Source organism: Saimiri boliviensis, chromosome 2 (genome assembly GCF_048565385.1).
Source record: "Saimiri boliviensis isolate mSaiBol1 chromosome 2, mSaiBol1.pri, whole genome shotgun sequence".
Taxonomy (NCBI): Eukaryota; Metazoa; Chordata; class Mammalia; order Primates; family Cebidae; genus Saimiri; species Saimiri boliviensis.
In genome coordinates, this window is record NC_133450.1 from 188,932,667 (window position 1) to 188,948,390 (window position 15,724).

The 15,724-nt window shown below is 49.3% G+C and overlaps 1 protein-coding gene across 3 annotated transcripts in view; it reads right to left on the minus strand.

Moving 5' to 3' along the window:
• Positions 1–8,103: 8,103 nt before the first annotated feature.
• Positions 8,104–15,724, minus strand: part of PAX5 (paired box 5) — a 192,756-nt gene continuing 185,135 nt past the window's right edge. For all 3 annotated transcript variants that reach the window (XM_003940050.4, XM_074395049.1, XM_074395050.1), the window contains one exon: positions 8,104–14,842. In XM_003940050.4, coding sequence (XP_003940099.1) covers positions 14,766–14,842 — 77 coding nt within the window. In that variant the 3' untranslated portion in view covers positions 8,104–14,765. The remainder of the gene's footprint in view (positions 14,843–15,724) is intronic.

Consider the following 15,724-nt stretch of genomic DNA (forward strand, 5'->3'; position numbering starts at 1 on the left):
TTCTGCTTTCTGCACATGGCTAGCCAGTTTTCCCAACACCATTTATTAAACAGGGAGTCCTTTCCCCATTGCTTGTTTTTGTCAGGTTTGTCGAAGATCAGATGGTTGTGGGTATGTTGTATTTCCTCTGAGGCCTCTGTTCTGTTCCATTGGTCTATATCTCTGTTTTGGTGCCAGTACCATGCTGTTTTGATTACTGTAGCCTTGTAGTATAGTTTGAAGTCCGGCAGTGTGATGCCTCCTGCTTTGTTCTTTTTGCTTAGAATTGACTTGGCTATGCGGGCTCTCTTTTGGTTCCATATGAAGTTTAAAGTGTTTTTTTCCAGTTCTGTGAAGAAGGTCATTGGTAGCTTGATGGGAATAGCATTGAATCTGTAAATTACTTTGGGCAGTACAACCATTTTCACGATGTTGATTCTTCCTAACCATGAACATGGAATGTTTCTCCATCTGTTTGTATCCTCTCTTATTTCGTTGAGCAATGGCTTGTAGTTCTCCTTGAAGAGGTCCTTTACGTTCCTTGTTAGTTGTATTCCTAGGTACTTTATTCTCTTTGTAGCAATTGTGAATGGCAGTTCGTTCTTGATTTGGCTCTCTTGAAGTCTGTTACTGGTGTATAGGAATGCTTGTGATTTTTGCACGTTGATTTTGTATCCTGAGACTTTGCTGAAGTTGTTTATCAGTTTCAGGAGATTTTGGGCTGAGACGATGGGGTCTTCCAGATATACAATCATGTCATCTGCAAATAGAGACAATTTGATTTCCTCCTTTCCAATTTGGATACACTTTATTTCTTTTTCTTGCCTGATTGCTCTGGCTAGAACTTCCAGTACTATAGTGAATAGGAGTGGTGAGAGAGGGCATCCTTGTCTAGTGCCAGATTTCAAAGGGAATGCTTCCAGTTTTTGCCCATTCAGTATGATATTGGCTGTTGGTCTGTCGTAAATAGCTTTTATTGTTTTGAGATACGTTCCGTCAATACCTAGTTTATTGAGGGTTTTTAGCATAAAGGTTGTGGAATTTTGTCAAAAGCCTTCTCTGCATCAATTGAGATAATCATGTGGTTTTTGTCTTTGGTTCTGTTTATGTGGTGAATTACGTTTATGGACTTGCGTATGTTGAACCAGCCTTGCATCCCAGGGATGAATCCTACTTGATCATGGTGGATGAGCTTATTGATATGCTGTTGCAATCTGTTTGCCAGTATTTTATTGAAGATTTTTGCATCTATGTTCATCATGGATATTGGCCTGAAATTTTCTTTTCTTGTTGAGTCTCTGCCGGGTTTTGGTATCAGGATGATGTTTGTCTCGTAAAATGATTTGGGAAGGATTCCCTCTTTTTGGATTGTCTGGAATAGTTTCAGAAGGAATGGTATCAGCTCCTCTTTGTATGTCTGGTAGAATTCAGCTGTGAACCCATCTGGACCTGGGCTTTTTTTGGGTGGTAGGCTCTTTATTGCTGCCTCGACTTCAGACCATGTTATTGGTCTATTCAGGGTTTCGGCTTCTTCCAGGTTTAGGCTTGGGAGGATGCAGGTGTCCAGGAATTTATCCATTTCTTCCAGGTTTACTAGGTTATGTGCATAGAGTTGTTTGTAATAATCTCTGATGATGGTTTGGATTTCTGTGGAATCTGTGGTGATATCCCCTTTATCGTTTTTTATTGCATCAATTTGGTTATTCTCTCTTTTCTTTTTTATTAATCTGGCTAGTGGTCTGTCTATTTTGTTGATCTTTTCAAAAAACCAGCTCCTGGATTTATTGATTTTTTGAAGAGTTTTTTGTGTCTCTATTTCCTTCAGTTCTGCTCTGATCTTAGTTATTTCCTGTCTTCTGCTAGGTTTTGAATTTTTTTGATCTTGCTCCTCTAGCTCTTTCAATTTTGATGATAGGGTGTCAATTTTCGATCTCTCCTTTCTTCTCATGTGGGCACTCATTGCTATATATTTTCCGCTAGAGACTGCTTTAAATGTGTCCCAGAGATTCTGGTATGTTGTGTCTTCGTTCTCATTGGTTTCGAAGAACATCTTTATTTCTGCCTTCATTTCATTGTTTATCCAGTCAATATTCAAGAGCAAGTTGTTCAGTTTCCATGAAGCTGTGCGGTTCTGAGTTAGTTTCTGCATTCTGAGTTCTAACTCGATTGCACTGTGGTCTGAGAGACTGTTTGTTATGATTTCTGTTCTTTTGCATTTGCTGAGGAGTGATTTATTGCCAATTATGTGCTCAATTTTAGAGTAGGTGTGATGTGGTGCTGAGAAGAATGTATATTCTGTGGATTTGGGGTGGAGAGTTCTGTAAATGTCTATTAGGTTTGCTTGTTCCAGGTCTGTATTCAGGTCCTGGATATCCTTGTTGATTTTCTGTCTGGATGATCTGTCTAATATTGACAATGGGGTGTTAAAGTCTCCCACTATTATTGTGTGGGAGTCTAAGTCTCTTTGTAAGTCATTAAGAACTTGCCTTATGTATCTGGGTGCTCCTGTATTGGGTGCGTATATATTTAGGATCGTTAGCTCTTCTTGTTGCAGTGATCCTTTTACCATTATGTAATGTCCTTCTTTGTCTCTTTTGATCTTTGTTGCTTTAAAGTCTATTTTATCAGAGATGAGAATTGCAACTCCTGCCTTTTTTTTGCTCTCCATTTGCTTGGTAGATCTTCCTCCATCCCTTTATTTTGAGCCTTTGTGTATCCTTGCATGTAAGATGGGTTTCCTGGATACAGCACACTGATGGGTTTTGGCTTTTTATCCAATTTGCCAGTCTGTGTCTTTTGATTGGGGCATTTAGTCCATTGACATTTAGGGATAGTATTGTTATGTGTGAATTTGATACTGTCATTTTGATGCTACCTGGCTGTTTTTTTTTTTTGTTTTTTTGTTTTTTTGTTTTTTTTTTTGAGACGGAGTTTCGCTCTTGTTACCCAGGCTGGAGTGCAATGGCGCGATCTCGGCTCACCGCAACCTCCGCCTCCTGGGTTCAGGCAATTCTCCTGCCTCAGCCTCCTGAGTAGCTGGGATTATAGGCACGCACCACCATGCCCAGCTAATTTTTTGTATTTTTAGTAGAGACGGGGTTTCACCATGTTGACCAGGTTGGTCTCGATCTCTCGACCTCGTGATCCACCCGCCTCGGCCTCCCAAAGTGCTGGGATTACAGGCTTGAGCCACCGCGCCCGGCTGTTTTGTTGGTTAGTTGATGCAGATTCTTGATTGTGTTGATGCTCTTTTACCATTTGGTGTGTTTTTGGAGTGGCTGGTACTGGTTGTTCCTTTATGTGTGTAGAGCCTCTTTCAGGAGTTCTTGTAGAGCAGGTTTGGTGGTGATGAAATCTCTGAGTGCTTGCTTGTTCACAAAGGATTTTATTTTTCCTTCACTTATGAAGCTTAGTTTGGCTGGATAGGAGATTCTGGGTTGAAAGTTCTTTTCTTTAAGGATGTTGAATATTGGCCCCCACTCTCTTCTGGCTTGTAGGGTTTCTGCTGAGAGATCTGCTGTGAGTCTAATGGGCTTCCCTTTGTGGGTAACCCGACCTTTCTCTCTGGCTGCCCTTTAGCATTTTCTCTTTCATTTCAACCCTGTCTTTTTTTTTTTTTAGAGATGGGGTCTTGTTATGTTGCCCTGGCTGATCTCCAACTCCTGGCCTCAAGCCATTCACTCACCTTAGCCTCCTGAGTAGCTAGGATCACAGGCATGAGCCACCCTACCCGGCTGGGGTTAGACAGTAACAGCAGCCTTGGCCTCATATTGTCAGACAGCTCAGTGGTGGGGTAGAGGGGTGTTCATTTCCTCTCACCCTCACCAGCAGTAGGTGTTTTTTAAAAATGATCTTTGTGAAGTGAAATTGTGTTTTCCATATTGGGTTGAACACTGTGTTCATCCATAAGTGTTCTGTGCATACCTTTACCCATGTCTCTATTGAGGGTGGTAGGATTTTTCGTAAAATTGCAAGCAAATTTTTCATGTATTCAAGGCATTACACCTTTTCCCATTTCTTAGATTTTCCAACTTCTTTTTCTTTGTATTTTGTTAAACGTTTTTGGATACATAAAACAACAACAACAAAAAAGCAAATCACATGATCAAATATTTCAGTCTCATCTTTTGAGACTTTTCCATCTTTTTAAGTTTATAAATTCATATTTCATATAGAAGTCTGAAATACATTCATCTATAACCCCATTCATCTATCTATCTATCTATCTATCTATCTTTTTTTCAGACGGAGTTTCACTCTTGTTACCCAGGCTGGAGTGCAATGGCGCGATCTCGGCTCACTGCAACCTCCACCTCCTGGGTTCAAGCAATTCTCCTGCCTCAGCCTCCCGAGTAGCTGGGACTACAGGTGTGCACCACCATGCCCAGCTAATTTTTGTATTTTTAGTAGAGACGGGGTTTCACCATGTTCAGGATGGTCTCGATCTCCTGACCTCGTGATCTACCTGCCTCAGCCTCCCAAAGTGCTGGGATTACAGGTGTGAGCCACTGAGCCGTCCTATCTATATTTTTAAAAAGAAACTCTTGGCTTCACTAGGAATTTCTCTGGTTGGAAGGTATAAAGTAAGGATCTTCCTGGGGGTCACATTTGGGAGTTCAGATCTGAGGGGCAGAAGCCCCTGGCTCGGACAAACAGGGGCAGATGTCCCTGGGTAGAGGTGACATAGCACAGGCAAAGGTGAGGTTGAAATGTGAAGAGCAGATCCCAGCTGGGATTGCTCTTGGGATCTGGGGGCGTCTTTCTTCTCAAGTGGTGTTATAGACTAAATTGTGTCACCCCAAATTTATGAGTTGAAGTCCTAACCCTCAGTACCTTACGATGTGACCGTATTTGGAGGTTGGGCCTTTGAGAGGTAATGAAGTGAAAATGAGGTCTTCAGGGTGGGCCCTAATCCAGGGCTGATGCCTGTGTAAGAAGAGATTAGGACAGAGATGCATCCAGAGGGAAGAGACTGTGGGGACACGGAGAGAAGGCTGAGAAGTGACCAGCCCCACCTGACACCTTCCTCTGAGACTTCTAGCCCCAGAATTTCGAGAGAATAAATTGTTGTTTCGGCTACCCAGTGTGTGGCCCTGGGCCATGCAGCCCTGACAGGCTCACACGGGCAACTTCTTTGCTAAATGTCCTCAGAGCTGGTCTGTAGTGGAGCTCGCAGAGGCCCCGTCACCATATGCTGGGAAGACCAAGCAAAGAGAGCAATGAGAATTTTTAAAAATTATCTTCAAATTGTGTGTAATGCATGTCCATGGAAGAAAAACCAGGACATGTATACAAGTAAAATCAATCACTAAGATCACCTGGGGTGCTAATGGCCCCAGTGGTCTAAAATCATAGCAGCTGTGTCTCCTGCAGAGTGGGCCTCCCCGTGACGGCCTCCTCCATCAGGGTTTTGCAGGCAGGCGTCCCTCCCAGAGACAGCTATTGAGGCGGCGTGCTGAGGGGGCCACAGCAGCGCTCAGTTGGCCAGAAGGGTTCCCTTCTCCACATTACCACACAGCTGGCCAGGAGGCTCCACAGCTATGGGATCTTCGGGGCTGGAAATCCACCTGCTCCCACCCACATCTGAAACATCGCTGCCTCCTAAGATGGTCACCCCCTGCTTGCGTTTGCCACCTCCTTTCCTCCCTGGGCAACCCCATTGCTAGGAAATGACATGAGCCCAGACTAGCCCTCACCTTTGATCCAGAACACAGGCTACCCCTTACTTTTGACCTAAGTGCAGAGGGGCTGCTGGAGGCTGCCTGAGCCCGTCAGGGCTGGCACTTCCACCTCCATACCTGGAGGCCTGGCCCACAGCCCCTCCTCTGCTGTCCTGTGGGGCTGCACATGCCCTGCTTGCTGCAGAGACTTGTGCCCCGTTTCCGGGGAAGGCAGGCCTGAGGCTTCTGTCCCCAGAAAACCGGGGACAAGAGCCGCAGTGCCAGGAAATGGAGCGCCTGGCCTGCCTCGCCAGTGCTCATAGGTTTGGGGTCTGATTTCAGTTAAAAAACACACCTACTTCTCTTTGAAGTCTGTGCTCTAAGTCAGGAGCACAGAGAAGGAAGGCGCCAGGCCAGCACTGTGCCGTGGCTCCCTCTCACTCCCTCAGGAATCACCTTCGCCACCATCCATTGCAGAAATGAATGGAGGCCCTGCTGCTGCTTTATTAAATATGAATGAGTTGCTATCCACGGCCCCCACGCGGTCACTTGCCCACTCCATCTCTGGCAATTACTGAGTCGCACACACTGTGCCAACGGGCACAGCGGTCCCTGCCTGCCCTTGTGCACTGACATCGCCAGGCAGGGGCAGGGCTCAGGTCTGCAGCTGCCCTACCCCCTGATGAAAAGCCACCTCTGGGCTCCTATGCTCCCGAAATGCTCAGTTTCAAAGGCTTAAGGACAGGACGGAAGGATTGTGGACTCTTGTTCTCTGAGCTTTGATTGGATATGGCCTGTGGCTTTGGGGCCCAAAGGCAGGTGTCCTGGTGTGAATGACTTCTGAGTTCTGTCTGTACTCAGGTATTTTAGGTTGCAGGAGGCTGGACTGGATCACAGTGAAAAGCACATATGGGATGGGGCTGTGGCTCATGCCTGTAATTCCAGCACTTTGGGGGTGCTGAGGCAGGAGGAATGCTTAAAGCCAGGAGTTCGAAATCAGCCTAGACCACATAGCAAAACCCAAGTTTTAAAAAATTAGCTGGGTCGGGCATGGTGGCTCACACCTGTAATCCCAGCACTTTGGGAGGTCAAGGCGGGCAGATCACGAGGTCAAGGCAGGCAGATCGACACCAGCCTGGCCAATATGGTGAAACCCTGTCTCTACTAAAAATACAAAAATTAGCTGGGCATAGTGGCGCGGGCCTGTAGTCCCAGCTACTCGGGAGGCTGAGGCAGAATTGCTTGAACTCAGGAGGCAGAGGTTGCAGTGAGCTGAGATCGAGCCACTGCACTCCAGCCTAGCGACAGAGCAAGACTTCTTTTAAAAAAAAAATTAGCTGGTAATATGTTAGTTTGCAAGTAGGGAAAAAAATTATTTAAAAAACTAGCTGGGCTTGGTGGTGAACACCTGTAGTCCTAGCTACTGGAGAGGCTGGGGCAAGAGGGTTGCTTGAACCCAGGAGTGCAAGGTGAGCTATGATTGTGCCACTGGCAGCAGAGTCCTTGTGGGCCCTGTTCACTTCTGTGTCCCCAGTGCTGGGGACAGAATAGATGCTCAATCAGTATGTACTGAATGAATGAATGAACGAGGTGGGAATTACTGACCATTGGGAACTGAAGAAGTTGACGTTAAATCACAGTTGGGAGTCAAATCCAGAATGGAGGCTCACCCACGACTCCACCTGCCAAGCCTGGGCACATCTCAAGGGCAGACTCTGCGGCTGCTGCTCCCTGCCCAGGGCAGAGCCCGATTCTGCAACACTTCATTCTGCATGCATGCATGGATTTGTTTTTACCCCAATGTAAGCAGGAGAGCCATCAAACGCCCCACAACCTGCTACGTTACAGTCAAAGTTGTCAAAGGCAATTCTCAAACCAGTAAAAACAAATGGGATCAAATTCTTTTTCTGAACTTAAAAAATTACTTTTATTTTAGGAACCAATAAAATTATGGCAAATATTTACAAATAATTATCTCACATAAAGGTTACATAAAATCAATTCTTCACAAGTAACAGCCACTCATGAAAAGACACACAGATATTGAAACTACGCCAACCTTATTGCATGTTTCTTCAACTAATCTAAAATAAAAGTGTTGCAGTCAACCATTTAACTTAAAAGGAAGCCACAAATTTCAGGTTTGACAAGGAAAAAAAAGTGAAAAAAATTAAACCAAAACCCCACCCCTGTGTTCTCCCAAATCCCACCCCAAGCCCTGCCCTCCTCCCCCGCAAAAGAAAAATATGTCCAACATCTTTGGCAAATTGGCACTGCTGTAATTACATTCAAATATTATTACACACAAAAGCAACACACGTCACTAAGAAAAAAAACCACCAATATTTCAAGTCAGTTATTTTCTACTAGAAAAAAAGAATACAAAACATACACATTTTTTAAGAAGCATTTTTTTTTCAATCTGTTGGAGACAGATCATCTCCCACTTTCAAAGGCAATTCAATTGTGGTTTTTGTTGTTGGTTTTTTTGTACTTTTTTTTTTTTTTTTTTTTTTTTTTTAACAAGTAAGCGTCTATGCAGGCATCACAAACTTTGGCGGATACAGTAGATATGTATTTCTTTGATGCTGAAAGGTCGGTCCCTAAGACAAAGTCAAATGTCTGAAAGAATCAAAAGCAAAATCCATGTGTCTTCCTGGCAAAGGGTTCCATTTGCAATGTAATCTGCATTTCTAAAAATACTCAATGTCCAAGGCCACTAGAGGGTGAAAAACCAGGGCAGCATCTTCCAGCAGGAGTTGGGGCAAACCCAGAGCCAAAACTCCACCCTCAGCCCAACCCTGGAGGCCCAGGAGCTGGGGCTGAGAAGTGAGGCCCAGGCAATGCCAGGCCCTCACTGCCCAAGACCCTATGCTATGCTGGGGGCTTGAGGCCAGGGGATGGGCCTGCCTCTTCCCAAGCCCTGGGACAGGCTGCTGCCGGGTTTGCTCACCCTCTCTGACCAAAGTCAAGAAGAGCAGGCAAGAATCGGCATGGGGAGACTCAGCGCTGTTTCTGAGTTTCAAGTATGTCTGAGGTGTAGGGGAGTGTGTGTGTGTGAGTGTGAGAGTGTGTGTGTACGCGCTCATGCATATTAGGAGGGAAAGGCCAGATTCTGAGGCCTGAACTTTTTGCAGAGTGTTTAAAATAGACTCAGGATTTATTTATTTTCTTTTTAGCTTTATAGCAATTAATTGGTTATTGATTGGTTGGAATGTTCAACTCTCCATTTCCTCAAATACAATAAAATAGTTTCATTAAAATGTATTCATGCTTGAAAAGAAGGGCGCCATTAAATGGTTTCCTTTCTGTTCCACTCCAAGGGAAATGCACCGTTTGTAAATCAAAAATCCATCATCCCAAATCACTTGTTCTTAATGATGTTTTTGGAGAAGATGAGGGACGTGGCCACAGGCATGGTGATTTTGGGGACAAGGGTGACCAGCGGGCATAGCCACAGGGTCACATCAAGGGGGAGGTCAGAGCAGGTGAGGCTGACATGGCCTCCTCCTGCCAGGAGTCAGGGAGGGGGTACATGACTGTCAAGTCACCCCCACCCTGGGCCTCCTTTAGCCACCTGAAGCTGACAGGCGGGTGGGTTCCTGTCTCTGTCTGTCCTGCCACAGGCCAAGTACCCTACCCGAGACGACTCCTTTGAGGCTTCCCTGATTGTCCCTCAGTAGATATTAACAGGTAAGCAGCTGCATTTTCTCCTTGGGTTGCTCAGGGGTCTAAGATGTGGGAAGAAGAATTTCTGGACTTGCTGAATGGTGGCTACGTTTACCCGTCTTGGAGACGAGCTAAAGGGGACTCCTTGGATTGAAACTCTAGAATGGCAGGGACATGATTCTGAGGTCCCCTTCAATCCTGGGGTGCCCAAGAATGGAGCCTCAGTGCTGAGGAATTAGCAGAAAAGGAAGGACAGACTGGTGCCTGCCTGCTCCTGGCCGGCAGCTCATTTCAGAGAAGCTGCTGCCTCATCAGGGGAGCAGGCAGGCAAGGGGCTCATGGCCTGGCCTCTGCAGAGGCCCCTCGGGACCTGGCGCCACATGAGGTGCAGCCCAGCTGACAGTGGGGAAGTGCACATCAGCACTGTGGTTCCCTCATGAATATGCAAGAGGGAACCCTGAGGTTGGGGCAACAGGGGACAACGGGGCAAGGGGCTGAAGGGGCTGCTGGGAGATGGGGCATGCTGTGGGCTAGGGGTCATGGCCTGACTGTCCAAATTTCCAATAATGCATTTTATTACCTTTTAAGAAATGGACTTGCCTTGGACCTCTCCAAGGCCAAAAGAACGAAAGAAACAGATTCCCCAGGAGGACTGGTGTGTGGCTGGGAACCACCAGCACAGCCTCTCGATGGGTGACAAGGCCAAGCCTGCAGGACTGGCATCATAGCAGGGCACTGTGGAGCTGGTCTAGCCCAGAGCCCTGTGGGATCCACCCACGCCTGCCTGGCTGGCCTGGCCAGGGGCTGGAGTTGCTCTCCGCCCTCAGACTCATCGTGGTTCTAGGTCTGTGTCAGCGTGCTTGGTTTGTTTTTAGGTCTGTGTCAGCGTGCTTGGTTTGTTTTTAAGATTTGCTTCCCTGGCTTGGAGCTCAATTCTGGCTGAATATCTTGAGGAGGGGGTGGCAGGAGCCACTGGCTGCCACGGCAGGGCATTCGTTCTGGGGAGTGATGTCTGGTGAAGGGATTTCACCCCTCAGTGCACTGTGGCCACGTCTGAGGCTCTTCCCTGCACATGTGAAAGGTGTCCAGGCAGCACTGTCCCCCCCCCCCCCCCGAAAACCCAGCAGCTCCCCCGTCTCCCATCCCAAGTGCCTCTGACCTTCCACCCAACTCCACCTTCGAAGCACAAGATTTGCAAGAGCCCCAGATGAGGACTGGGAGATCGGCAGGCTCTGGGCGTGCCTGTTTCTGCCCCTGCCTTGCTGGACACCCTGAAGCACATCTCTCACCTCTGTGGGCTCCCATCTCCTCCAAATCTGCAACAAAGGACAGGAGGTGAATAAGAAAGGGGAAACTGACAGGCACTGGGGCTCACAGGCTGGTGGCCAATGGGTCAGATTTGACCCATGGACATTTTTCTTTAGGCCGAGAGAACATTTTACAAGTTTTCATACTTGAATGGCACTCAGGGAGGCAGGCACACTTCTGGGCGTCTCGGGCACCACTGCACCATACTGCCTGGTGCCCTGCCTGAGTGGCAAGGTTACCCCACTACATTCACCCAGGAAGCAGTTCATTCAGGGGACTTGAGATTGTGATCTGTGTTTCCAGGGGCTGTGGACACCCGAAGGCCCCGGCTTGGGCACTCTCGCATACTGTCACAGCCAAAGGGGCACTCTCACATACTGTTCCAAAGTGGGAAGGCAAAGAAAGGGAAGTGAGGAGGCGGAACGTGACCCTGGCACCTGGATGCCTGGAGTCAGGGCTGGACCCGTGTCTAGGCTGGACCCATGTCCAGAAATTATGGTGTTGCCTTGAACTGGCTCTGATCCCCACCGAGCCTCAGGGACAGCTGGGAAAGAGTATGGATGAAATCTCAGAAGCGCTGGTATGGATTTGGTCAAAGACTCTGCAGGTTTCGATGTTCACAGGAAACAAAGCCACCAACCTCCAGGCCCCTAGGTCAGGCCAGCCTCTGGGTCCCTGTTCTTTCTTGCCTTATTGTGAGTCTGGGGTGTTTCTAGGGAATAGGGGTGTGTCTTTAAACCATACACTCCCATGACAGGAGCACAACTCCATGGAGAGAGAATGGGGCCTGGAGATCTGAGAATTCACTTCACCTCCATCTTGCCATGTGAGCCCCAAATGCCAATTTCCCTGTCTATAAAGTAGGCATCACACTCTTTGCCCCACAGGGTGGTTGAGGATTGCAAAGCACCGTACAGTGTCAGTTACAGAAGGGCTAGCCCTAACTAAGGTGCCTTGGGAAACGGATGTTGGCTTTGATATATCATCAAATTGTTCTAGGTTGAAGCTAGTCTAATGGTATGAAAAATTTTCATAAAATCTACAATGTCATTTTCCAAAAGTCAGAGCTGGAACACAGGGCAGAAGGCCCATGGAGAAATGCCCCAGGCCTCCTGCCATGCTGCTGGTGAGGCCCTGAACTTGTGTTTTCCATTCAGAATTCTCTGGCATCTACTCAACGGCTTGTGTCCTTTGGAGCCGTCCTCACCAAGCTCCCGGGCAGCTTGCCGGACCTCGAGGGAGCTGTGAACTGGTGAGAGCGGGCGTGCGTGTGTGAGAACATCCGTGTGCATCCGTGTGTGCTTGTGCTTCTGCCTGGCAGCCCAGGAACCAAGTGGTTGTCTCACAGATACAAAGCCAATCTGAGGACCAGCAAAGCCTCAGGTGAGAGAGGAAAGGTATGGGGGAGCTCATTACAGGGCAACAAGAGGAACAGGATGGGGAGAGGGACCACCGTAGGCTAGGTGGGCTTTGCTGAGGAAGGATGCTGTGTGCCTCAGGCAGCTGGTTCAGGAGAGGCTGACCTCCTCCCAACAGCCTGGAATCACAACGAGGGCAGGATCTGAAGATGTGGGTGCACATCATTCCAAGAGAAGGGTGGCAGGGGGAAGAGGCCCAAGACGCCTGTGCCGAAGACCCCCGACTCCACCACCTCCTGCTAAATGGAGGGAGACAGGGAGGGAGGTGCCAGGTAACATACCTTCTCCTACCTTACCTGACAGGTGGAGGCTGCAGCCAGCTCACCCTGGCTCCTGGAGGCGGGCTCTGGCCCCAGCTACCTCCCTTCTTTGCCCTTCTTCGGGGGGTGGTGGCTGTGCCTGCTTTGAGCCCGCTGGGCTCCATCTCTGGGCTGGGTGATCGGGCTTCCTTGGCAGTTCTTACAGACTGAGGGTCTAGGGCATGGGGCCCAGAACCTTCTCTCCCTGCTCTTACTGTCAACTCTCCCCAGGAATACAGGTGTGGATAGACCAGCGTGACCGGGAACACCATGGATTGGGAGTCAGGAGCCTGAGTCCCGGCCCCGCCCCCACCAGTCACTGCTTGGGGACTCCACCTTGCTGAGCCTCAGTTTCTCTTCTGTTCTACTACCCTGTGGGGGATTTGGGGAACAAACTACTTAGCGGTGACCAGAGGAAGTCTGCTCTGTCTCCCTGCATGTCCTGGCCTTCCCCAAGCTGGGCCTCAGTTTCCCAAAAGAGAAGGTATTTTTTTCCAGGATCTTCTGATTCCCGCCCCTCCAGGTGTTCTTATTTCCCACTTGGTCCAAATATTAGCGGGACTCAGGTTCCTACCTCCCTTTCCTTGCTTGCTTGAAAGTGGAGCGCCTGGCCCAGATGATCCTGTCACAGCCCTAGCTCCCTGGAGAGAGGAGGGGGAGGAGAGAGCTGTGGGGTGACCTTACAGGTGATCCTGCTGCACCGAGGCAACCAAGGCTCAGAGAGGTGCAGGGTTTTGTCTGAGGTCCCACAGCAAAGACCTGTGGCCAGGACAAGACCTGCCTGGGCTGCTGATCCTAAGTCCAGCCTCTCTCTGCTCTGGCTCTCTGCCATCTTGGTGACATGCAGACATGGGAGACACAGCCGCATAAAAAGATCAAGCCCTGTCTCATCACTGTAATTCAGCCCAGGTTTGGACAAGGGCTCTACCTGGCTGTTCTGAGTTGACAAAAGAGACTATGAAAGGAACTGAGGCCCCAGGTAAAGAGATGGTGGCACCTGGCACCTCCATTTCAAAATCACTCCCAGGTCACACGGCAAATCCTCACTGCTCTCCTGCCCCTCCTCCAGGAGGCCTTCCTCTGTCCCCCACATCTTCCCAGCTGGCTTCCTCTGACCACCCTAGGCCACCGTGAGTTCTCCAAGCCCCTTCTCTGAGTTCCTGTGGCCCTTGGCCGTGGCCCTGACCCTTGCAGCCCCTTAGATCAACAGGTGGGCACGCATTGTGTGAAATTAGGCATCTGTCTCAGCCTCCATGCCCAGCTGCCTGCTAAGCTCCGTGAAGATGGGAGGGTCTGCTCTGAAAGGACATTCAGAAGTCCTGGATGTAGGCTGTTTGTGACCTGGGTGCAGGGGAAAGTCCTCTGTGTTAATCGTTGTCTATATCACCAGAACAGGCTTGCCCAGAATCCACTTGCTGGGGTCCTGGAGGGTGGGTGAAGTGTCCGTGGCAGATGTCCAAAGTGACCTGAACCTGGGCATGCCTCAGAAAGCACAGTTCCGGGGCTGAGGGAATGGGGAGAGCCTCAGGCCCCTCCTTGGCTGGGATCAGATGGTTTCCCACATCCCATTCAGCCCTCACATTCAAAGTCCACCATGCAATCAACACCTCAGATGACATTCTGCTTCAGAACAGTAGCTGAGGAATCTCCTAGACAGTTTTCTTTGAGTTCTTTGATCTGGAAAAGAGCTGCTTGTACTGCACTGGTCCCAGAGAAATGGAGGCAGGAAGCCAGGACATCTCCCCAGTGTGTGCTCCTCTTGGAGAGGGGCCTCCGGGGGAGCCTGCAGCACAACCAGCCAGTGAGACTCCTCATGACGATATTAAAGAAGGAGGGATGAGCAGGAGGCTGGGGCCCAAGGTGGGCATCCTCCGTCTCAAGGACAGCTCTGAGCTCACCTGCCAGGGTCGCCCAGGGCAGAGAGGATGCTCTGCCAGAGGTCTAAGCTGTCCAGTGACACACCAAGAGTACAAGATGCATCGTGGGTGGAGTGGTCTTCTCAGTCGGACCTTCAGGCCCACAGAAAAGCAAGAAGGTATTTACACGGGTGCCGCTGAAGCAACAAAAGCAAGCTCTCCTTCTCAGGCCTGGGGTGGTTATGATGGATGGATAGTCAGACAGCGGCGGGACTGGCAAGCTGGGCTGGGGCTGCGGTTATTTGCAGAACAGTCTGTTGGTTTGCAGAGACCCAATGGCCACCAGGAGAATCTCATAGACTGGCTTTTAGAAATGGACAAGCATCCAGAATTCCAACGGCCCCACCATAGGGCCCCAGAGTCCCTGGAGGAAGAGGGGAAGAGGGGAGCTTCAGGCAAGTGGGGGTGCTGAGGGACAGTCTCATGGGTTCCTCTGGCTAGCTTCAGGAGGGCTGGGCAGCTGTCACCCTCAATGATATGTGCCATCAGTGTTTGGTGCCCGCCTAGCTCCAAGGGTCAGTGACGGTCATAGGCAGTGGCGGCTGCAGGTGGGGCAGCTCCTCGGGCGGCAGCACTGTAATAGTAGGGGGAGCCTGGAAGAGATGGGAGAGAGCACTGAGGTCAGATCTGGGGTCCCCTTTCCACCAGTCTCCTCCACTCCTGTCCTTTCTTCCCCTCACCCAGTCCGGGCCACCATCCCCTCTCACCAAGATCTCGGTCCCAGTCTGTTCCCCAAATGACAAGTCCCATCAGGGCCACAGCCTGCTCTTTGAGGCTCCTCCCCATCTAGAGCTGGGGTCCGGAGCCTGGGCCCTTGGGTCCAATCCTCCCAGCTCCCCGTAACATTTTACTGGAACACAGTCTTGCCTATGCATTTAGGCACTGCCCATCACTGCTTTCCTGCTATTATGGCAGAGTTGGGTAGTTGCAACAGAGACACTATGGCCTGCAAACCCTAATATACTTACTCTCTGGCTCTTTACAGAAATCATTTGCCACCCCCGACCTAGAAGATAAAACCATGAAAAGCATTCCCTTTGTTTGGCCTGCAGGTGCTCTGCGATCTAGCCCCAGCCAACCTCTCTAGATCCATTTCCCTCAGGGAAGGCCCCTCCTGCTCACACTTACATCACGCTTAAGCTGAGCAAGACTCTTTGCAGCTGTCTCAGATATACATAATGCTGACAGATGAGCACATCCTCTGGGCCTGGCCCTGCTAGGGCCTGTGCATGTATTATCTCATTTAATCCTACGGGGTAGGCACAGTTCGCTGATGCTAGCATGCTCTCCTGCCTCAGTGCCTTTCCCCACAATTTGCTTCCTGCCTGGAACCCTTGGCCTGTGCCCTCACCCCTTTTCCCATCTGTTAAACTTCTATGCCTCTTTCAAATCTCAGAGCCTGTCTCCTCCTCTGGGAAGCCCTCTGCCCTGAGCTCACACTCCCCTGTAGGCTGTCCCTTTGCTATGATTATTTC